Source organism: Oncorhynchus mykiss, chromosome 25 (genome assembly GCF_057628025.1).
Source record: "Oncorhynchus mykiss isolate SJ-2025 chromosome 25, ASM5762802v1, whole genome shotgun sequence".
NCBI classification, from domain to species: domain Eukaryota; kingdom Metazoa; phylum Chordata; class Actinopteri; order Salmoniformes; family Salmonidae; genus Oncorhynchus; species Oncorhynchus mykiss.
Window position 1 is genome coordinate 8,310,757 of NC_143046.1, and position 24,069 is coordinate 8,334,825.

The window sequence follows — 24,069 nt, forward strand, 5'->3', positions numbered from 1 at the left end:
ACCGTGCTCCACCACTACGACGACGATAGGGGGTGAGAGCGCCAGGGGACATTAGTACGACGTAGGTGCACCTGCTGAAAGTAAGTGCCAGTATCAACAGGACTCCGGACAAAAGTCCTCGTCAATTAGTCATAGCTCTACCATTAAATTCGCTTCTACTTGCTATTGGGACTTGAACTGAATTTCCCCTGGAAAGCACTTTGTGCTGACATCTACCATCACCATCAAACTCAGCATTGCAGTGGGAGCTAACAGAGATAAAGGAAGAAGGGGATTACCACTCTGTCTGTCGCCAATCTCCTACTGATATATTTGAACCACATCACAAGTAGGGTACGGGAAGATGCCCGTTCAGATACCAGACGATACAGACTTTACCTCTTTCAAGGAACAATGTGAAAACCACGAAGGATGGACAGCGCGCTACAACAAGGGAAGCGTGACGGTGTGGTGCAGGGATGAAGAGTGTAAAACTATCCAGAAACTAAAGGCAAGTATGTCGCTACTACAGCATCCTTCTGATAGGTCTGGTGCTGTGCTTAAAGGGAAAGCACCGCACTGCGGAGAGGAGAGGAGACTGGAAGTGTGGAACTTGGGATTTCCAAGAGAAACCCGACTACTGTAGCGCTTCTTAAGATACAACAAATATGATAATACCTGAACAGGTTCCAATCTAATGTGTGGAATTATAATGATACCTTTCCTAATGTTTAAATCAATATAATCATCAATTAATACTGTATACAGCCTTAATCATGATATTGTGTCCGGAGTAGACTAGAGCAGCTAGACTTGAGATGTAGGTTTACCTCTGTGAATACCATGGCATTCAGTAATGATTAGGTAGGTCATTAAGTGCACCAGGGTTTAGGCTTTGTAATGCACTGGTGACTGTTAACATAGTCAACCATGAGTTAGAGACCATATGTGCTGGTCTCTTAACCACATTAGTGGTACATTAGTGCCCCCCCCCCCCCCCTTAGAGACCCCTGGAGCATTCTATTACCCATACTGCTGTGTTTCTCTTCTGTCCTCCCCCTTAGAGACCCCTGGAGCATTCTATTACCCATACTGCTGTGGTTCTCTCCTGTCCTCCCCCTTAGAGACCCCTGGAGCATTCTATTACCCATACTGCTGTGTTTCTCTTCTGTCCTCCCTCCCCCTTAGAGACCCCTGGAGCATTCTATTACCCATACTGCTGTGTTTCTCTTCTGTCCTCCCCCTTAGAGACCCCTGGAGCATTACATTACCCATACTGCTGTGGTTCTCTCCTGTCCCCCCCCCCCCTTAGAGACCCCTGGAGCATTACATTACCCATACTGCTGTGTTTCTCTTCTGTCCTCCCCCTTAGAGACCCCTGGAGCATTCTATTACCCATACTGCTGTGTTTCTCTTCTGACCCCCCCCCCCCCCCCCCTTAGAGACCTCTGGAGCATTACATTACCCATACTGCTATGTTTCTCTTCTGTCCTCCCCCTTAGAGACCCCTGGAGCATTCTATTACCCATACTGCTGTGTTTCTCTTCTGTCCCCCCCCCCCCCCCCCTCCCCCTTAGAGACCCCTGGAGCATTACATTACCCATACTGCTGTGTTTCTCTTCTGTCCTCCCCCTTAGAGACCCCTGGAGCATTCTATTACCCATACTGCTGTGTTTCTCTTCTGACCCCCCCCCCCCCCCCCCCCCCCCTTAGAGACCCCTGGAGCATTACATTACCCATACTGCTGTGTTTCTCTTCTGTCCTCCCCCTTAGAGACCCCTGGAGCATTCTATTACCCATACTGCTGTGTTTCTCTTCTGTCCCCCCCCCCCCCCCCCCTTAGAGACCCCTGGAGCATTACATTACCCATACTGCTGTGTTTCTCTTCTGTCCTCCCCCTTAGAGACCCCTGGAGCATTCTATTACCCATACTGCTGTGTTTCTCTTCTGTCCTCCCCCTTAGACTTCTGTTCCCCCCCCCCCCCCCCCCCCCTTAGAGACCCCTGGAACATTACATTACCCATACTGCTGTGTTTCTCTTCTGTCCTCCCCCTTAGACTTCTGTCCCCCCCCCCTCCCCCTTAGAGACCCCTGGAGCATTACATTACCCATACTGCTGTGTCTGCTCTAATACTCTCTCTCCTCTCCTATACTGTAACACTCACTAGATAAATAACTGCAGTGGTTTCTCATCTTGCAGCAAATGCTTGTTGATACGAGAGCAGTTTATTCAGTCTGAGTTTCATGTCTCATTGGGTGTTTAGTGAATAGGGCTATGATGATATAATGATGAGAGAGATGGAGAGAGAGAGGGAGAGATGGGGAGAGAGAGCAAGAGAGCGAGAGAGAGAGATAGAGAGAGAGATGGAGAGATGGAGAGAGAGAGTAAAAGCAAGAGAGAGATGGAGAGATGGAGGGAGAGAGAGAGAGAGAGAAAAAGCAAGAGAGAGATGGAGAGATGGAGAGATGGAGAGAGAGAGAGAGTAAAAGCGAGAGAGAGATGGAGGGAGAGAGAGAGAGAGAGAAAAAGCAAGAGAGAGATGGATAGAGGGGGATAGAGAGAGAGAAGAGAGAGAGGGAGAGAGAGAGAGAGAGAGAGAGAGAGAGAGAGATGGAGAGAGAGAGATGGAGAGAGAGAGAGAGAGATGGAGAGAGAGAGAGAGAGAGAGAGAGATGGAGAGAGAGAGATGGATAGAGGGGGATAGAGAGAGAGAAGAGAGAGAGGGAGAGAGAGAGAGAGAGAGAGAGATGGAAAGAGAGAGATGGAGAGAGAGAGAGAGAGATGGAGAGAGAGAGAGAGAGAGAATCCTAAGTTATTAGCAGGAGAGCTTCCTCTCATTTATGATCGTTTAGCACAGCAACATTATGCAGTGAAATGTTGCTCTCCTTTACCAAGAATTCATAGGGTTTCCCAAAACATATCCTTCTCATGTCCTAACATCCTCATCCGTTCCAGAGGAGGAATTCATATTTCACGGAAGGTTTGTGATTGGAATTCAGATGGCTCCTAATTCCGCACTAGAGTATAGCAGGGTAGAAGTATAGCATGGTAGTAGTATAGCAGTATAGTAGTATAGCAGGGTGGTGGTATAGTAGCATAGTATAGCAGTATAGTAGGGTAGTAGTATAGTAGTAGGGTAGTAGTATAGTAGTGTAATATTGTACAGTAGTATGGCAGTATAATAGGGTAGTAGTATAGCAGTATAGCAGGGTAGCAGTATAGCATGGTAGTAGTATAGCAGTATAGTAGTACAGTAGTATAGCATGGTAGTAGTATAGCAGTATAGTAGTATAGCATGGTAGTAGCATAGCAGTATAGCAGGGTAGCAGTATAGCATGGTAGTAGTATAGCAGTATAGTAGTATAGCAGGGTAGCAGTATAGCATGGTAGTAGTATAGCAGTATAGCAGTAGGGCGGTGGTATAGTAGTAGTAGTATAGCATAGTATAGCATAGTATAGCAGTATAGTAGGGTAGTAGTATAGCAGTGTAATATTATACAGTACTTTAGCAGTATAATAGTATAGCAAGGTAGTAGTATAGCAGTACAGTAGTATTACAGTATAGTATAGCAGTATATTAAAGCGGTATAGTAGTATAGCAGTGTAGTATCAAATCAAATTTTATTGGTCACATACACATGGTTAGCAGATGTTAATGCGAGTGTAGCGAAAAGCTTGTGCTTCTAGTTCCGACCGTGCAGTAATATCTAAAAAGTAATCTAACAATTTCACAACAACTACATAATACACACACGTGTAAAGGAATTAATAAGAATATGTACATAAAAATCTATGAATGAGTGATGGCCGAACGGCATAGGCAAGACAGTATAGCAGCAGAGTAGTGTAGTATAGCAGTATAGTACAGCAGTATAGTGTAGAGGTGTAGTACAGCAGTATAGCAGTATAGTATCGCAGTATAGCAGTATTGGGTTTGTGTCATGGGGGAGGTCTTCATGGGCTAAACTCTGCCTGTTCTCAGAGTAGTACATTGGTAGTTGAAGATATCCCTCTAGTGGTGTGGGGGCTGTGCCTTGGCAAAGTGGGTGGGGTTATATCCTTCCTGTTTGGCCCTGTCCAGGGCCTCCAGTATTTATGCTGCAATAGTTTGTGTCGGGGGGCTAGTCTGTTATATCTGGAGTATTTCTCCTGTCTTATCCGGTGTCCTGTGTGAATTTAAGTATGCTCCCTCTTTTTCTCTCTCTCTTCTCTCGGAGGACCTGAGCCCTGGGACCATGCCTCAGGACTATCAGGCCTGATGACTCCTTGCTGTCCCCAGTCCACCTGGCCGTGCTGCTGCTCCAGTTTCAACTGTTCTGCCTGCGACTATGGAACCCTGACCTGTTTACTGGACGTGCTACCTTGTCTAGCAGGGTAGCAGTATAACAGGGTAGCAGTATAGCAGGGTAGCAGTATAGCAGGGTAGTAGTATAGCAGTATAGCAGGGTAGCAGTATAGCAGGGTAGAAGTATAGCAGGGTAGCAGTATAGCAGGGTAGTAGTATAGTAGTATAGCAGGGTAATAGTATAGCAGGGTAGTAGTATAGTAGTATAGCAGTATAGTAGTATAGCAGGGTAGTAGTATAGCAGTATAGCAGGGTAGTAGTATAGCAGGGTAGTAGTATAGTAGTATAGCAGTATAGTAGTATATCAGGGTAGTAGTATAGCAGTACAGCAGGGTAGTAGTATAGCAGTATAGCAGGGTAGTAGTATAGTAGTATAGCAGTATAGCACGGTAGTAGTATAGTAGTATAGCAGTATAGCAGGGTAGAAGTATAGCAGTATAGCAGGGTAGCAGTATAGCATGGTAGTAGTATAGCAGTATAGCCGGGTAGCAGTATAGCAGGGTAGTAGTATAGTAGTATAGCAGGGTAGTAGTATAGTAGTATTGCAGGGTAGTAGTATAGCAGTATAGCAGGGTAGTAGTATAGCAGGGTAGTAGTATAGCAGTATAGCGGGGCAGTAGTATAGTAGTATAGCAATATAGCAGTATAGTAGTACAGCAGGGTAGAAGTATAGTAGTATAGCAGGGTAGTAGACTAGCAGGGTAGTAGTATAGCAGGATAGTAGTATAGCAGTATAGTAGTATAGCAGGGTAGCAGTATAGCAGGGTAGTAGTATAGCAGTATAGCCGGGTAGCAGTATAGCAGGGTAGTAGTATAGTAGTATAGCAGGGTAGTAGTATAGTAGTATAGCAGTATAGTAGTATAGCAGGGTGGTAGTATAGCAGTATAGCAGGGTAGTAGTATAGCAGGGTAGTAGTATAGCAGTATAGCAGGGTAGTAGTATAGCAGTATAACAGGGTAGTAGTATAGTAGTATCGCAGGGTAGTAGTATAGCTGTATAGCAGTATAGCAGGATAGTAGTAAAGCAGTATAGCAGTATAGTAGTATAGCAGTATAGTAGTATAGCAGTATAGCAGGGTAGTAGTATAGCAGTATAGTAGTACAGCGGGGTAGTAGTATAGCAGTACAACATGGTAGTAGTATAGCAGTATAGTAGTATAGCAGTATAGCAGGGTCTTAGTATAGCAGTATAGTAGTATAGCAAGGTAGTAGTATAGCAGTATAGCAGGGTAGTAGTATAGCAGGGTAGTAGTATAGCAAGGTAGTACTATAGCAGGGCAGTAGAATAGCAGGGTAGTAATATAGCAGGGTAGTAGTATAGCAGTATAGCTGTATAGCAGGGTAGTAGTATAGCAGGGTAGTAGTATAGCAGTGTAGTAGTATAGCATGGTAGTACTATAGCAGGGCAGTAGAATAGCATGGTAGTAGTATAGCAGTGTAGTAGTATAGCAAGGTAGTAGTATAGCAGTATAGCAGGATAGTAGTATAGCAGGGTAGTACTATAGCAGGGCAGTAGAATAGCAGGGTAGTAGTATAGCAGTATAGTAGTATAGCAGTATATTAGTATAGCAGTATAGTAGTATAGCAGGGTAGTAGTATAGCAGGGCAGTAGTATAACAGTATAGTAGTATAGCAGGGTAGTAGTATAGCAGTATAGTAGTATAGCAGTATAATAGTATAGCAGTATATTAGTATAGCAGTATAGTAGTATAGCAGTGTAGTAGTTTAACAGGGTAGTAGTATAGCAGCATAGTAGTATAGCAGTATAGTAGTTTAGCAGGGTAGTAGTATAGCAGTGCAGTAGTATAGCAGGGTAGTAGTATAGCAGTATAGTAGTATAGCAGTACAGTGGTATATCAGGGTAGTAGTATAGCAGTACAACAGGGTAGTAGTATAGCAGTATAGCAGCATAGCAGTATAGTAGTATAGCAGTATAGCAGGGTAGTAGTATAGAAGTATAGCAGTATAGCATTATAGTAGTATTGCAGGGTGGTAGTATAGTAGTATATCAGGGAAGTAGTATAGCAGTATAGTAGCATAGCAGTATAGTAGTATATCAGGGCAGTAGTATAGCAGGGTAGTAGTATAGCAGGGTAGAAGTATAGCAGTATAGTAGTATAGCAGTATAGTAGTATAGCAGAATAGTAATATAGCAGGGTAGTAGTATAGCAGTATAGCAGGCTAGTAGTATAGCAGTATAGCAGTATAGTAGCATAGCAGTATAGCAGTATAGTAGTGTAGCAGTATAGCAGTATAGTAGTATAGCAGTATAGCAGTATAGCAGTATAGCAGGGTAGTAGTATAGCAGTATAGCAGTATAGTAGTATAGCAGTATAGCATGGTACTAGTATAGTAGTATAGCAGTACAGTGGTATATCAGGGTAGTAGTATAGCAGTACAACAGGGTAGTAATATAGCAGTATAGCAGTATAGTAGTATAGCAGTATAGCAGGGTAGTAGTATAGAAGTATAGCAGTATAGCATTATAGTAGTATTGCAGGGTGGTAGTATAGTAGTATATCAGGGCAGTAGTATAGCAGGGTAGTAGTATAGCAGTATAGTAGTATAGCAGGGTAGCAGTATATCAGTATAGCAGGGTAGTAGTATAGCAGTATAGTAGTATAGCAGGGTAGTAGCATAGCAGTATAGTAGTATAGCAGGGTAGTAGTATAGCAGGGTAGTAGTATAGCAGCATAGTAGTATAGCAGGGTAGTAGTATAGCAGTATAGCAGGGTAGTAGTATAGCAGTATAGCAGGGTAGTAGTATAGTATAGTAGTATAGCAGTGTAGTAGTATAGCAGGGTAGTAGTATAGCAGGGTAGCAGTATAGCAGGGTAGTAGTATAGCAGTATAGTAGTATAGCAGTATAGTCGTATAGCAGGGTAGTAGTATAGCAGTATAGCAATATAGCCTATGTAGATGCATACTGTAACAAGGTACGGTCTAAACAAGTAATTCAGAAACAGAACCCTCAACACACTAGACAACACTACTGCCCACTTATCTGTGAAGACTCGGTGATCTGTCCATGCCTCTGTAGAAGCCAGCTATACTATAGTCCTAGGTAAGACTAAATGTATTTATAAAGCCCTTTTTACATCAGCAGATGTCACAAAGTGCTATACAGAAACCCAGCCTAAAACCCCAAATAGCAAACAATGCAGATGTAGAAGCACAGTGGCTAGGAAAAACTCCCTCGAAAGGACAGAACCTAGGAAGAAACCTAGAGAGGAACCAGGCTATGAGGGGTGGTCAGTCCTGTTCTGGCTGTGCCATTAAGGCCAGATTGTTGAGGGTGCAACATGTCAGTATGTCAGTAGTAAATGTCAGTTGGCTTTTCATAGCCGAGCATTCAGAGGTCAAGACAGCAGGTGTGTGTGTGAATGTGTGTATGTGTGTGTGTGTGTGTGTGTGTGTGTGTGTGTGTGTGTGTGTGTGTGTGTGTGTGTGTGTGCGTGTGTGCGTGCGAGTGTGAGAGAGAAAGTCCGTGACAAGGTAGCACATCCGGTGAACAGGTCAGGGTTCCACCCAGACCAGGTGGACCGGGTACAGCCAGGAGTCATCAGGCCAGGTAGTCCTGCGGCATCGTCCTGGGCTCAGGTCCTCCAGGAGTGGAGGGAGAGAGAGAATTAGAGAGAGCATAGTTAAATTCACACAGGACACCAGATAAGACAGGAGAATTATACCAGATATAACAGACTGACCCTAGCCCCCCAGCACATAGACTATTGCAGCATAGATACTGGAGGCTGCAACAGTGGGGGTCGGGGGTCGGGGGACACTGTGGCCCTGTCCGACGATACCCCCGGATAGGGCTAACCAGGCAGGATATAACCCACCCGCCTTGTCAAAGCACAGCCCCCACACTCCTAGAGGGATATCAACAGACCACTAACTTACTACCCTGAGACAAGGCTGAGTATAGCCCTCTAAGATCTCCTCCACCGCACAAGCCCGAGGGGGTGCAAAACCGGACAGGAAGATCGCGTCAGTGACTCAACCCACTCAAGTGACTCATCCCTCCTAGGGACGGCATGGAAGAGCACCAGTAAGCCAGTTACTCAGCCCCCGTAATAGGGTCAGAGGCAGAGAATCCCAGTGGAGAGAGGGGAGCTGGCCATGCAGAGACAGCAAGGGTGGTTCATCACTCCAGTGCCTTGCCGTTCACCTTCGCACCCCTGGGCCAGACTACACTCAATCATAGGACCTACTGAAGAGATGAGTCTTCAATAAAGACCATTCCATAAAAATGGAGTTCTATAGCAGAGAGCCCTGCCTCCTACTGTTTACTTAGAAATTCTAGGGACAATAAGGAGACCTGCGTCTTGTGATTGTAGCGTATGTGTAGGTATGTACGACAGGACCAAATCGGAGAGATAAGTAGGAGCAAGTCAATTTGAATGTGTTGTAGGTTAGAAGTAAAACCTTGAAATCAGCCCTAGCCTTGACAGGAAGCCAGTGTAGAGAGAGGATAGCACTGGAGTAATATGATCACATGTTTGGGTTCTAGTCAAGATAGTAGATGGTCTGACCATGCCTCTGTAGACCTCTGGTTTCTCTCTGTCAGAAAGGAAAGGCAGTCTGGGTCTCTGAGGTAACGTCCACCCAGGAGACATCCTGAAAAATGAACAGTGGAAAACTGTGGTAATGGCTAGCAGCTAGTAATGAGGAAACCTGATTCCCCCCCCTGCTGCCAGGCCAAGAGGGTAACAGCCCTTACTGAAGAACCTCCAGCTGACCCCGTCGGGAACCCAGATGGGGTAAATAAAGAGGGAGAAAGAAGAAAGAAACAGGGTAGGAATGATGGATTGTTTAGAAGGATAAAAATGAGAAAATCATTTTTCGACACCCAGCACAAACGTCAACATAACAGGAGATGATGGCTAGATAGACCTCTCTCTTTATACTGCATGAATCTTTCCGGGGCAGTGATGCACTTCTCCTGAATAATAGAACGTACGTGTCGAGGTATTGACGACGTTCCATTCAGAGGGACATAACCTAACCTAAAGGAGCCAACCCAGGCAGTGGAAATGAGGAGTGACTAAACCTTCTGTTAGAAGCCAGGCCCGGACCGGGGGGGGTTGGACAGAGGGGGAGGTGTGATGGTGAATTATTAACTCACCGTCAGCTATCTACTGATTGAGTTACATGGAGCCGTTTGGTACGTTGACCAGACGACGCACAATATCTGATCGTGTTGCATCTGGCATGCTATATACAGCACCGTCGTCCCTGCACACTGATCAACTAAAGTTAGTCAGATTTAGAATGGAAGGAAGTGGAATGCTTATTCCGGGCTAGACCCACCTAACCCTTCTTTACAATATTCCTATCCTGTACTTTACACCCTTATGACAATGGGTCAAATTGAATTGAATGCATCATCTCTTTGTCCGGTAGTTTCCACATTCATCTTGAATCCTGTCTTTTCCTAAATCTTTAGTCACAAAGAGTCCAGTATTTGATCTGCCATGTTGTTGTTACAGAAGTCAAATTGCCAATCCCCCCACCCCCACTCCCACTGAAGATAACTGGTTAGAGTAAAGCTCATTGATCACAGAAGAGTCTAAATAAACATATTTACTACAGCTATGGAGAGCACCAGGAAAGTAAACTAAGTTGTGCATTATAATGCATTATTTTATTTTACTAGGCAAGTCAGGTAAGAACAAATTCTTATTTTCAATGATCGCCTAGGAACAGTGGGTTAACTGCCTGTTCAGGGGCAGAACGACAGATTTGTACCTTGTCAGCTGGGGGATTTGAACTTGCAACTTTTTTTGGCTACTAGTCCAATGCTCTAACCACTAGGCTACCCTGCCGCCCCCATTATATGCAGCTAACAAGGTGTTATACATGTGCTTATAATGCTTGATGAAGAGAGTATCCATACTAAGTGTTATGGGAAACTCCTGTTGCAGCCTCATGGTTAAATACAAACACTCAACTTCTGACCAGCGACACCTCTCCTAGTCCTTCCTTCCTCTCCAAGGAAAGGCTTGAAGGTCCCCAGCTATCCCAAGATCCTCTCCCACTCTGCTGCTGTGGCCCCCAGCTATCCCATGATCCTCTCCCACTCTGCTGCTGTGGCCCCCAGCTATCCCATGATCCTCTCCCACTCTGCTGCTGTGGCCCCCAGCTATCCCATGATCCTCTCCCAATCTGCTGCTGTGGCCCCCAACTATCCCATGATCCCATCCCACCCCGTTGCTGTGGCCCCCAGCTATCCCATAATCCTCTCCCACTCTGCTGCTGTGGTCCCCAGCTATCCCATGATCCTCTCCCAATCTGCTGCTGTGATGCAGGCAGAATGGTATATTCATCAGAGAAATGGGGGAAATCCATTTATTTGCTTGTTTACATTGTAATATAATACACTGTGATTGGCTTGTAGCTAGGTCTACTGTAAACCGTTTAACCTGATGTACACTACACTGGATGGAGTTGAATATGATGTACACTACACTGGATGGAGTTTAATATGATGTACACTACACTGGATGGAGTTTAATATGATGTACACTACACTGGATGGAGTTTAACATGATGTACACTACACTGGATGGAGTTTAATATGATGTACACTACACTGGATGGAGTTTAATATGATGTACACTACACTGGATGGAGTTTAATATGATGTACACTACACTGGATGGAGTTTAATATGATGTACACTACACTGGATGGAGTTTAATATGATGTACACTACATTGGATGGAGTTTAATATGATGTACACTACACTGGATGGAGTTTAACATGATGTAGACTACACTGGATGGAGTTTAATATGATGTACACTACACTGGATGGAGTTTAATATGATGTACACTACACTGGATGGAGTTTAATATGATGTACACTACACTGGATGGAGTTTAATATGATGTACACTACACTGGATGGAGTTTAATATGATGTACACTACACTGGATGGAGTTTAACATGATGTACACTACACTGGATGGAGTTTAATATGATGTACACTACACTGGATGGAGTTTAATATGATGTACACTACACTGGATGGAGTTTAATATGATGTACACTACACTGGATGGAGTTGAATATGATGTACACTACACTGGATGGAGTTTAATATGATGTACACTACACTGGATGGAGTTTAATATGATGTACACTACACTGGATGGAGTTTAATATGATGTACACTACACTGGATGGAGTTTAATATGATGTACACTACACTGGATGGAGTTTAATATGATGTACACTATAATGGAAACAGGGCGCATTAAGATGGTTGTAATCTTACGTAATATCTCCAAGGAAACACTTCATATAGTTTATTATTAATTCAACTAATATATCTCATATTGTAAATTAATTAATTTAGGTAGGTTCTGGTATATTCCGTTGGTTCCATGTGGTCACACGGATATTACAGCAATATAATATATTGAGCTTCCTCAACTTCAAGTGTTGTTGTCATTGTTATGGTGGTGTACTGTCTTCTCACCTGCTTTTATAAACGGACTGATCTATGGGCAACGTTCAACATAACAACGTGTCAACATCAAATCCTTCTGGAAGAGAGACAGTAACAGCTTCTGTGTCAGATCTCTTGTTTTTGTTTCTTCCAAAAAAAATGCATCGTTCTAAACTTAATTGATACCAAAGACAGTTCTAGCTCCAGAGAACGCCGTTTCAGAGAAGAGGAGTCCGTCCCCGTTCCACCCATGTTATTCATAGCTAAGCCAGTCCTATGTGACTACACAGTAATAACTGTAGCGGCAACAAAGTCGTTACCTAGTCATTTCTACGTTGTTACCGTGGTAACGGGGTTTATCGGCATAGGTTATTACCTGATTGTATTCCTCAACTAATTGTTGTCTCTTACTTATTGTTTCAGATGAGGATAGTGTGTAAGGACGTGACTGCCGAGACCCTTTACGACGTCCTTCATGACACCAGCTACCGGAAGAAATGGGACAGCAACATGATCGACACCCACGACATCGGCAGGCTCACTGTCAACGCAGACGTAGGATATTACTCCTGTGAGTTAGTGTCAGACGTAGGATATTACTCCTGTGAGTTAGTGTCAGACGTAGGATATTTCTCCTGTGAGTTAGTGACAGATAAAGGATATTACTCCTGTGAGTTAGTGTCAGATGTAGGATAATACTCCTGTGAGTTAGTGTCAGACGTAGGATATTACTCCTGTGAGTTAGTGTCAGACGTAGGATATTACTCCTGTGAGTTAGTGTCAGATGTAGGATATTACTCCTGTGAGTTAGTGTCAGATGTAGGATATTACTCCTGTGAGTTAGTGTCAGATGTAGGATATTTCTCCTGTGAGTTAGTGTCAGATGTAGGATATTTCTCCTGTGAGTTAGTGTCAGATGTAGGATATTACTCCTGTGAGTTAGTGTCAGAAATAGGATATTACTCCTGTGAGTTAGTGTCAGACGTAGGATATTACTCCTGTGAGTTAGTGTCAGAAATAGGATATTACTCCTGTGAGTTAGTGTCAGACGTAGGATATTACTCCTGTGAGTTAGTGTCAGACGTTAGATATTACTCCTGTGAGTTAGTGTCAGACGTAGGATATTACTCCTGTGAGTTAGTGTCAGATGTAGGATATTACTCCTGTGAGTTAGTGTCAGACGTAGGATATTTCTCCTGTGAGTTAGTGTCAGATGTAGGATATTACTCCTGTGAGTTAGTGTCAGATGTAGGATATTACTCCTGTGAGTTAGTGTCAGACGTTAGATATTACTCCTGTGAGTTAGTGTCAGACGTAGGATATTACTCCTGTGAGTTAGTGTCAGATGTAGGATATTACTCCTGTGAGTTAGTGTCAGACGTAGGATAATACTCCTGTGAGTTAGTGTCAGATGTAGGATAATACTCCTGTGAGTTAGTGTCAGATGTAGGATAATACTCCTGTGAGTTAGTGTCAGATGTAGGATATTACTCCTGTGAGTTAGTGTCAGATGTAGGATAATACTCCTGTGAGTTAGTGTCAGAAATAGGATATTACTCCTGTGAGTTAGTGTCAGATGGGGGATATTACTCCTGTGAGTTAGTGTCAGACGTAGGATATTACTCCTGTGAGTTAGTGTCAGAAATAGGATATTACTCCTGTGAGTTAGTGTCAGAAATAGGATATTACTCCTGTGAGTTAGTGTCAGATGGGGGATATTACTCCTGTGAGTTAGTGTCAGATGGGGGATATTACTCCTGTGAGTTAGTGTCAGATGGGGGATATTACTCCTGTGAGTTAGTGTCAGATGGGGGATATTACTCCTGTGAGTTAGTGTCAGATGGGGGATATTACTCCTGAAATGGGATATTACTCCTGTGAGTTAGTGTCAGAAATAGGATATTACTCCTGTGAGTTAGTGTCAGATGGGGGATATTACTCCTGAAATAGGATATTACACTGTGAGTTAGTGACAGATAAAGGATATTACTCCTGTGAGTTAGTGTCAGACGTAGGATATTACTCCTGTGAGTTAGTGTCAGAAATAGGATATGACTCCTGTGAGTTAGTGTCAGATGGGGGATATTACTCCTGAAATAGGATATTACACTGTGAGTTAGTGACAGATAAAGGATATTACTCCTGTGAGTTAGTGTCAGACGTAGGATATTACTCCTGTGAGTTAGTGTCAGATGTAGGATATTACTCATGTGAGTTAGTGACAGAAATAGGATATTACTCCTGAAATAGGATATTACACTGTGAGTTAGTGTCAGATGTAGGATATTACTCCTGTGAGTTAGTGTCACATTGTTTACTGATGATAAGCCTCCTGCTATTGAATCAATATTCATGAGGCAGAGTGAGTCAATGTGCCGGTCAGTGTGAGTCAAGGTGAGTCAATGTGCCGGTCAGTGTGAGTCAAGGTGAGTCAATGTGCCGGTCAGTGTGAGTCAATATGCCAGTCAGTGTGAGTCAAGGTGAGTCAATGTACCGGTCAGTTTGAGTCCATGTGCCGGTCAGTGTGAGTCAAGGTGAGTCAATGTGCCGGTCAGTGTGAGTCAATGTGCCTGTCAGTGTGAGTCAAGGTGAGTCAATGAGCCAGTCAGCCTGAGTAAATTTGCCAGTCAGTGTGAGTCAAGGTGATTCAATGTGCCGGTCAGTGTGAGTCAAGGTGAGTCCATGTGCCAGTCAGCCTGAGTCAATATGCCAGTCAGTGTGAGTCAGTTTGCAACCTTTCGGTTACTAGTCCATTGCTCTAACCACTAGGCTACCCTGCCGCCCCAAAATGTGCCGGTATGATTCAACAGAGGTAGCAGACTAAAGAATGTTACTCAACGTAAAAGGTGTTTCTATGACTAGGCCCTACTGTTACCACATGTTGCAGAAGAAAGGTACAGCAACCACACAATTTAATCGGGCATAGAAATAGACTGAATAGACTGGGTTGTGAGGCAGTTCATCACTGAGAATCACTGACAATGGAACACTACAGTATGTGGACATTTGGACTCATTGAAACATCTTCCGCTGAAGTCATGTTGTCGTTGTGTTTTGTAGGGAAGTGCCCGAGCCCCCTGAAGAACAGGGACTTTGTTACCATGAGATCGTGGCTTCCTCTGGGCAACGACTACCTGATCATCAACTACTCTGTCAAACACCCGGTATGTACCTTTATCTACACACAATTTTGGATGGCTCGGAAATACAGCACAATGAAAAAGACAACCAGCACTCACAAAAGTATTTAAAAGAACAGTATTTATTTTACCAGCTGTCACAATGGACGAGTGGCCGGTCGTCGTTTTCACACAAGTAGGATTACTTTTGTGCTACAGCACCCGAAGATGAATTTACCTCTCTGAAGTTGAGCATGTCTTCTAGTGAATGTTGTACAATAGACAGATGCTGTTTGGCAGACTCAGTAAGAAAGTCCTGCCAGAGGCCCTGTCTACTGTTGAAGTGGGGTCAACATCTCTTCATGCCTCTGTTGTGAAGTCTGGGTTGTTTAACAACAACAACAAAAAACTCCAAACACAATATTATTTACCTTTATTTAACTAGGCAAGATCAGTTAAGAACAAATTCTTATTTTCAATGACGGCCTAGGAACACTGGGTTAACTGCCTTGTTCAGGGGCAGAACGACAGGTTTGTACCATGTCAGCTCGGGGATTTGAACTTGCAACCTTCCGGTTACTAGTCCAACGCTCTAACCACTAGGCTACCCTGCCGTCCCATATATGAACAGCTGACTGGTTATTTTTTTAATGGTAATTCTTTAATGAATAATACTTTGATTTGATTGGTCTTATTTCAGCAATATCCGCCCAAAAAGGACTATGTGAGAGCGGTGTCTCTGCTGACAGGATACCTGATTCAGTCCAACGGAGAAAACTCCTCCACTCTCTATTACCTGACGCAGGTCGATCCCAAAGGTAAAACCTTTTTTTAACTGGTTATATACAGTACGGTACGTTTTAAATGATTAACATGACATGTTTTTTGGTGTTGACGGTACAGCTCTACGCTGGTCCACACCAGTTCATAGATACAGTGCATCGCTGTCACAGGGTGCTATGAGAAGACTGCTCTGTCTGTCTGTGTACGTAACACCTGTGAGCTGAAAGACCCCTAGCTTCACTCCACACTGAGAGAGTCCTGTTGAAACACTACTGTGTACACAGACACAGCTCTTAGGGAGGAATCGGCGAAGATCAAACGCAACAAGATTACGCTTCATCAGTAACTTTTTGAAACCTATTAGGTGGATGATACGACCTGTGGCATATCCTTCCTATCCAAGATATTTAAGGTGCTTTTAACGGCCGTGTTTTAAAGAAGGCCATTACTGACAGAGAGTTTAACCATTTAAATGCTGACATTGCATCTGATTAAAGTGTGGAGAGACCGTTTCTCTATAGTATACAGTATGTCTTCTCTTGCACCTTTTGTAAACCCAATGGCAGTGTGCAGCAGATCACCACATTGTCGACAACTACTCTGTGTGCCACGTTGTCATTTAACAACAGTCTAGCCTCATTTCTGTCCTTGAGTGTGAAGAGTGTGTGTGTGTGTGTGTGTGTGTGTGTGTGTGTGTGTGTGTGTGTGTGTGTGTTTGTTGCAAACCTCCAATTCATGACATGGAAAACAGCTGGCACACCATCGTCACACTTCTGTTATGTATACTGTCCTTACTGTAAATCAGGGGTCATGCATGAACTATTTCTACTTTATACTGTCCTTACTGTAAACCAGGGGTCCTGCATTAATTATATCTACTGTATACTGTCCTTACTGTAAATCAGGGGTCATACATGAACTATTTCTACTTTATACTGTCCTTACTGTAAACCAGGGGTCCTGCGTGAACTATATATACTGTATACTGTCTTTACTGTAAACCAGGGGTCCTGCATTAATTATATCTACTGTATACTGTCCTTACTGTAAACCAGGGGTCCTGCGTGAACTATATATACTGTATACTGTCTTTACTGTAAACCAGGGGTCCTGCATTAATTATATCTACTGTATACTGTCCTTACTGTAAACCAGGGGTCCTGCGTGAACTATATATACTGTATACTGTCTTTACTGTAAACCAGAGGTCCTGCATGAACTATATCTACTGTATACTGTCCTTACTGTAAACCAGGGGTCCTGCATGAACTATATCTACTGTATACTGTCCTTATTCTAAACCAGGGGTCCTGCATTAATTATATCTACTGTAAACTGTCCTTACTGTAAACCAGAGGTCCTGCATGAACTATATCTACTGTATGCTGTCCTTACTGTAAACCAGGGGTCCTGCATGAACTATATCTACTGTATGCTGTCCTTACTGTAAACCAGAGGTATTGTATAAACTATATCTACTGTATACTGTCCTTACTGTCAACCAGATGTCATGCAGGAACTATATCAACACTTCTGTTCTGTATACTGTAAACCAGGGGTCCTGTCCTTACTGTAAACCAGGTGTCATGCAGGAACTATGTTGTAAACCAGGGGTCGCACAGGAACTACAGTATAGCAACACTTCTGTTCTGTATACTGTAAACCAGGGGTCCTGCAGGAACTATATCAACAGGAAGCAAGCAGTGTGTTTTATTAAAGAGAGAAAAACACATTTTTTTCATAGGTCTGCCTAATAGAAATAGTTTTGTATTGGTGTTAAACTTTCATCAGGGTTCTCACAAGGCACTGAAATTCAAGTACTGGAGTCAAGTCCTGTAATAAGACATTTTCTCAAGTTGGTACTTTAAAAGTATTTGAATTAAAATGAGAGGAGAACAGATAATGATCAAAATATGTTTATGAAAAATATTATTTAAAAAAAAATATTGGTCTTGCGAATTCATTTCCAGGTAGACAACCAGAGTTGTATTTCCTCACGTTTGGCGCTGTGGTTGCCAGGAGAGCTTGCTCATTCCACACACACTGCCACTCAGCCAAGCAGGTACAGAACAGACTGGTTAGGGGACGTCAAACGTCACATTGATAACTAAAATCCCGGGAAAATCTAGATTCCTTTTATGTTTATGGAATATTTCAGTTTTTTTTTTAACATTTCAATTCATGAAAACATGACCCCGAGGAAGCCACAGTGATGCCGAAACGTTGGTAAAAACCCATTAAATTGCTGGGAGTTTATACATGGAGTGTGAGACTTTCTTTATTTTGGTAGTTTATAGTTTATTCGCCGAAAACATGGGACCAACATGTTGCGTTTTATATTTTTGTTCAGTATAGTTTACCCAGCATTTTTTTACCACTACATCACTGGACCCAACCAACCCACACCGTATATGTTGCAAAGAAATGCGTCAGACTTTGACATTGCGAGCACTGGTGAATCGGCCCTGAAGAGCCACGTGATGGGGGGAAGACACGACGCTCCGTCCTGCTAGCGCCAGTTCTACAGTTCTACTTGTTCTCTGCAACAGCCTCCAGAGCTGTTTTGCCAATCGCCTCGTTGACAGGTCGCCCGCGATATTCCGCTTTATCAAGCGGCAACCGTGCTCCTGCCGTTCTGGTGGCGGTTCATGTGCTGTTTTCCTCACACAGCCCACCTGCCCTTCTCCCGCCGGAAACACACAAAGTGGCCAGTCGGAAGTTAGGACGCTTTTTTTCGTAGCTATTAATTAGCAGATTCCCTCATTGCCCAATAAAAAACACAGTCATTCAGCTGGAATTGTGTAGTAATGTGAATAAGAAATGTTGGTTCACCAGTAGACATGTCCCAAAACTCTGCTCATCACTACTCAAATTACGACATTCATCAGCACTGACTTACCACTTATGTAGTAAATAAGTAGTAAAATAACGTATTATTGAGTAGGACTTGTAAGGTAGTGATGAATACTAGGTGTTTTTTTGTGTTTTTGTATGTTTTTATTTTCATGAGGTTTTTGCGATATACTGCCATCGGGTGGCAACTAGAAACAATTGAATTATAAGAACAATTCACAAATGGATAGTCCTTGAAAATATGTATTAGTGCTTGAAAAAGTACTTGAAAGTCCTTGAATTTGACTTGCCACTGTCTGGACAGAAGCCTGTTTCATGTTTTTGGTTTTGGACTGCAGGTTCCCTTCCCAAGTGGGTGGTGAATAGAGCTTCTCAGTTCGTAGCACCAAAGGTAATATTATCATTTTAATATTATTATTATTATTATTATCAATCTGTCTTGGTAATGTGCTATCTTGAAACCCGAGAAGAAGAGAGAGTGTGCTATATTATTTGATACCTCTGTCTCCATCTAGTGGTTTCAGGAAGTTTGTGCACTTCATGCACTTCCCAAAGATGTTTTGACTTGTTTTGATTCCAAAATCACTATCAAGAATACCATGAAAGATAATACCATGGTGTTAAGTGTTTATTACACATTTATAAACTATTTATAAACTAATTATTATTTTGTTTATTGCCTACTTATAAAACCCTTCAGAACTTGGCTGCAAGACGTCAGGTAGCCTAGTGGTTAGAGCATTGGGCCAGTAACCAGCAGGTAGCCTAGTGGTTAGAGCATTGGGCCAGTAACCAGCAGGTAGCCTAGTGGTTAGAGCATTGGGCCAGTAACCAGCAGGTAGCCTAGTGGTTAGAGCATTGGGCCAGTAACCAGCAGGTAGCCTAGTGGTTAGAGCATTGGGCCAGTAACCAGCAGGTAGCCTAGTGGTTAGAGCATTGGGCCAGTAACCAGCAGGTAGCCTAGTGGTTAGAGCATTTGGCCAGTAACCAGCAGGTAGCCTAGTGGTTAGAGCATTGGACCAGTAACCAGCAGGTAGCCTAGTGGTTAGAGCATTGGGCCAGTAACCAGCAGGTAGCCTAGTGGTTAGAGCATTGGGCCAGTAACCAGCAGGTAGCCTAGTGGTTAGAGCATTTGGCCAGTAACCAGCAGGTAGCCTAGTGGTTAGAGCGTTTGGCCAGTAACCAGCAGGTAGCCTAGTGGTTAGAGCGTTGGACCAGTAACCAGCAGGTAGCCTAGTGGTTAGAGCATTGGGCCAGTAACCAGCAGGTAGCCTAGTGGTTAGAGCATTTGGCCAGTAACCAGCAGGTAGCCTAGTGGTTAGAGCATTTGGCCAGTAACCAGCAGGTAGCCTAGTGGTTAGAGTGTTGGACCAGTAACCAGCAGGCAGCCTAGTGGTTAGAGTGTTGGGCCAGTAACCAGCAGGTAGCCTAGTGGTTAGAGCATTTGGCCAGTAACCAGCAGGTAGCCTAGTGGTTAGAGCATTGGACCAGTAACCAGCAGGTAGCCTAGTGGTTAGAGCATTGGGCCAGTAACCAGCAGGTAGCCTAGTGGTTAGAGCATTGGGCCAGTAACCAGCAGGTAGCCTAGTGGTTAGAGCATTTGGCCAGTAACCAGCAGGTAGCCTAGTGGTTAGAGCGTTTGGCCAGTAACCAGCAGGTAGCCTAGTGGTTAGAGCGTTGGACCAGTAACCAGCAGGTAGCCTAGTGGTTAGAGCATTGGGCCAGTAACCAGCAGGTAGCCTAGTGGTTAGAGCATTTGGCCAGTAACCAGCAGGTAGCCTAGTGGTTAGAGCATTTGGCCAGTAACCAGCAGGTAGCCTAGTGGTTAGAGTGTTGGACCAGTAACCAGCAGGCAGCCTAGTGGTTAGAGTGTTGGACCAGTAACCAGCAGGTAGCCTAGTGGTTAGAGCATTTGGCCAGTAACCAGCAGGTAGCCTAGTGGTTAGAGCGTTTGGCCAGTAACCAGCAGGTAGCCTAGTGGTTAGAGCGTTGGACCAGTAACCAGCAGGTAGCCTAGTGGTTAGAGCATTTGGCCAGTAACCAGCAGGTAGCCTAGTGGTTAGAGCATTTGGCCAGTAACCAGCAGGTAGCCTAGTGGTTAGAGTGTTGGACCAGTAACCAGCAGGCAGCCTAGTGGTTAGAGAGTTGGGCCAGTAACCAGCAGGTAGCCTAGTGGTTAGAGCGTTTGGCCAGTAACCAGCAGGTAGCCTAGTGGTTAGAGTGTTGGACCAGTAACCAGCAGGTAGCCTAGTGGTTAGAGTGTTTGGCCAGTAAGCGAAAGGTTTCTAGATCGAATCCCTGAGTTGACAAGGTAAACATCTGTCCTCTTGCCCCTGAACAAGGCAGTTAACCCACTGTTCCCTGGTATGCTGTCATTGTAAATAAGAATTTGTTCTTTATTTAACTAGGCAAGTCAGTTAAGGTTAAATTTTAAAAAGACTTATCTGAGAGGCTCTTAACTAACACATTAATTTAGAATCTGAATATTTGTGCTCCTTCCCCCTAGGCCATGAAGAAGATCTACAAGGCCTGTCAGAAATATCCAGAGTGGAAGAGGAAGCACAACCCTAACCTGAAGCCCTGGATTTATCCCGAGCAGAACACCTTACCGTGTATCAACGTGTCTGACCTTGTACTACAGAGAGCCGACTCACTGGAGAACATTGATGAGAGCCGCCTGACGGAGGAGAAACAAGCACAACATCACAGCGATGACGAAGAGACCTAGGCTAACTCTGAGTGAAGACACTGTTTGTATATAATTGTGTGGCTGTGTTTTCAAAATGGCACCCTATTCCCTAAAAAATAATGGTCAAAAAAAAATAAATAATAATAAAATAAAAAAATAGAAGTGTATTACATTTGTGCAGGGCCCATAAGACTCTGGTCAAAAGTAGTGAACTATATAGGAAATAGGGTGCGATTTGGGACACACTCTCTGTGTTGGGTTTGGTGTGTGCGTGTGTTTCCGTGTGAGTGTGTGTGTGTGTGTGTGTGTGTGTGTGTGTGTGTGTGTACAAATATGTAAATGTACATGTATGATTTACTATAATTTGAATCTGCAACTTTTGTCTTGTTGCATTTAGTTGGTAATTGATCTATAACTTATTGAATCAGAGGGGTTTAACAGGGTATTTTCATATAGGAAAACAATATAGACAATGTATGCACGGTGCTATCCTTCCATTAAATGGTAAAATATCGAATTTATGATAATACTGTAAAAATGTGTCTATTTCAAAACTAATTTAAAGACAATATTTAAATATTTCAAGACCCTAACATGTTTTTTAGTTTTTTTCATATTCATGTTTGATTCGACTTCAGCTTTCATTTGAAGTGTTATACCATAGCCATTGCCAATAGAGAAAATAGCCTATCATGCAGCCTACTTACTACAGTATATTTCCTGGTATCTAGTGCCTCCCAGTGGCAGTAATAGGTCATAACATTTCCTCATCGCCCAGTGTTTGGAAGCCGTGAGCGTTTAGAACAGTGTTTCACGAACTCGGTGCACATTTTGGTTTTTGCCCCTAGCACTACACAGCTGATTCAAATAATCAACTAATCATCAAGCATGGATCATTTGATTCACCTGTGTAGTGCAAGGGCAAAAACAAAAACGTGCACCGAGTTTCGGGAAAACGCTGGGTTAGAACAATGGAATGTTGTCAGTTTGTTAGGAAGTGAATTAGCATAATGCACCAAGACAAGTGTGCTTTTGTACAGTGAATGGCCCACTGAGACTCCTAATGACAGTCACAGGGGAGGAGAGATGGCAGCATAACAACGCCCGAGGGAATTAAAAAAAACTCCTGTCTGACCCTTAAAAGGAATCATTATAATCTGTTATAGCTTGTTATAACCATAGAGGTCATGAAACGTGTTTAGCTGTTAAAAGGTCATTACCTCAGTTATACGTTGGTCTTGCCTGTCCTGACTGAATTTTCAAACATTTTGTCTTTCTGCATAAAGTTATTATTAGTGATGCAGTTTTACTTCAATTCTAACGGTCTTTTGGTAGGATTTTCAGACATGTTTCCATAGCAACGCACACGTTAAATAAAGAGAAGTTGACTCCTGATTTTAAGACCTTCGCGGCTGCTGCTCTTGATTCCTAATCATCATTTCCAAGTACAAGTTCCCATTTTAACTGCAATGTTTGTTTTTCTCCGTCGATAAGGAACGTTTATGTGTGACTGTATCCTTTTTTCAGACTTAAAAATGCAGCTGGGGGCCAATCCTCAGAATCTGTATTGTCTCAGGCACTTCCTGTTTCCCCAAGGCTACTTCCTGTCCCATTTCCTGTCCGCATCAGTCAGATTGTTTTTGAGGGACAGGAAACTCCAGTGTTGTCTAGATTTCTCACACAACACAAAAGCTTCTCTTTGATTGTAGAACTCAAAGTTCATTGCTTTGTCTCGTAATAAAATGTCTTTCATTTTGAGTGATCTTTGAGAATTAAAGCGTGTGATGTTAGTTACTCCTAAGATCATCCATTTATTATCCATAATCTGAGCTGCCTTTGATTTTTGAATAACAATGTGTGTGATTCATGATAGCCTTGGAACTTGAACTAATGTGAAAAATGTGTAATGTACGTGTGTGTCAGGCAGGGGAGGGGGGGGGGGGGGGGACCACACCAGGACCACATCTTGATTACACCTGAACATCCACATTTTTTTGTAGCTATTTATAATGTTGATCTCTCATCAGGTTGTTTGGGTCTATTGTATCAGTAGTTGTATTGAAGCCCACATCACATGGTCTATTGTATCAGTAGTCCTATTGAAGCCCACATCACATGGTCTATTGTATCAGTAGTCCTATTGAAGCCCACATCACATGGTCTATTGTATCAGTAGTCCTATTGAAGCCCACATCACATGGTCTATTGTATCAGTAGTCCTATTGAAGCCCACATCACATGGTCTATTGTATCAGTAGTCCTATTGAAGCCCATATCACATGGTCTATTGTATCAGTAGTCCTATTGAAGCCCACATCACATGGTCTATTGTATCAGTAGTCCTATTGAAGCCCACATCACATGGTCTATTGTATCAGTAGTCCTATTGAAGCCCACATCACATGGTCTATTGTATCAGTAGTCCTATTGAAGCCCACATCACACGGTCTATTGTATCAGTAGTCCTATTGAAGCCCACATCACATGGTCTATTGTATCAGTAGTCCTATTGAAGCCCACATCACACGGTCTATTGTATCAGTAGTCCTATTGAAGCCCACATCACATGGTCTATTGAATCAGTAGTCCTATTGAAGCCCACATCACATGGTCTATTGTATCAGTAGTCCTATTGAAGCCCACATCACATGGTCTATTGTATCAGTAGTCCTATTGAAGCCCACATCACATGGTCTATTGTATCAGTAGTCCTATTGAAGCCCACATCACATGGTCTATTGTATCAGTAGTCCTATTGAAGCCCACATCACACGGTCTATTGTATCAGTAGTCCCATTGAAGCCCACATCACCTGGTCTATTGTATCAGTAGTCCTATTGAAGCCC

The 24,069-nt window shown here is 43.2% G+C and overlaps 1 protein-coding gene across 1 annotated transcript; it reads left to right on the plus strand.

The window, feature by feature from the left end:
* The first annotated feature begins 210 nt into the window (after positions 1-210).
* Positions 211-22,626, plus strand: stard15 (StAR-related lipid transfer (START) domain containing 15). The gene is made up of 6 exons (XM_021583241.3): positions 211-490; positions 12,203-12,350; positions 14,840-14,943; positions 15,599-15,716; positions 18,873-18,925; positions 21,041-22,626. Exons 1-6 carry the CDS (start codon positions 344-346, stop codon positions 21,260-21,262), a joined length of 792 nt encoding a protein of 263 aa, XP_021438916.2. The 5' UTR covers positions 211-343; the 3' UTR covers positions 21,263-22,626.
* Positions 22,627-24,069: the final 1,443 nt, after the last annotated feature.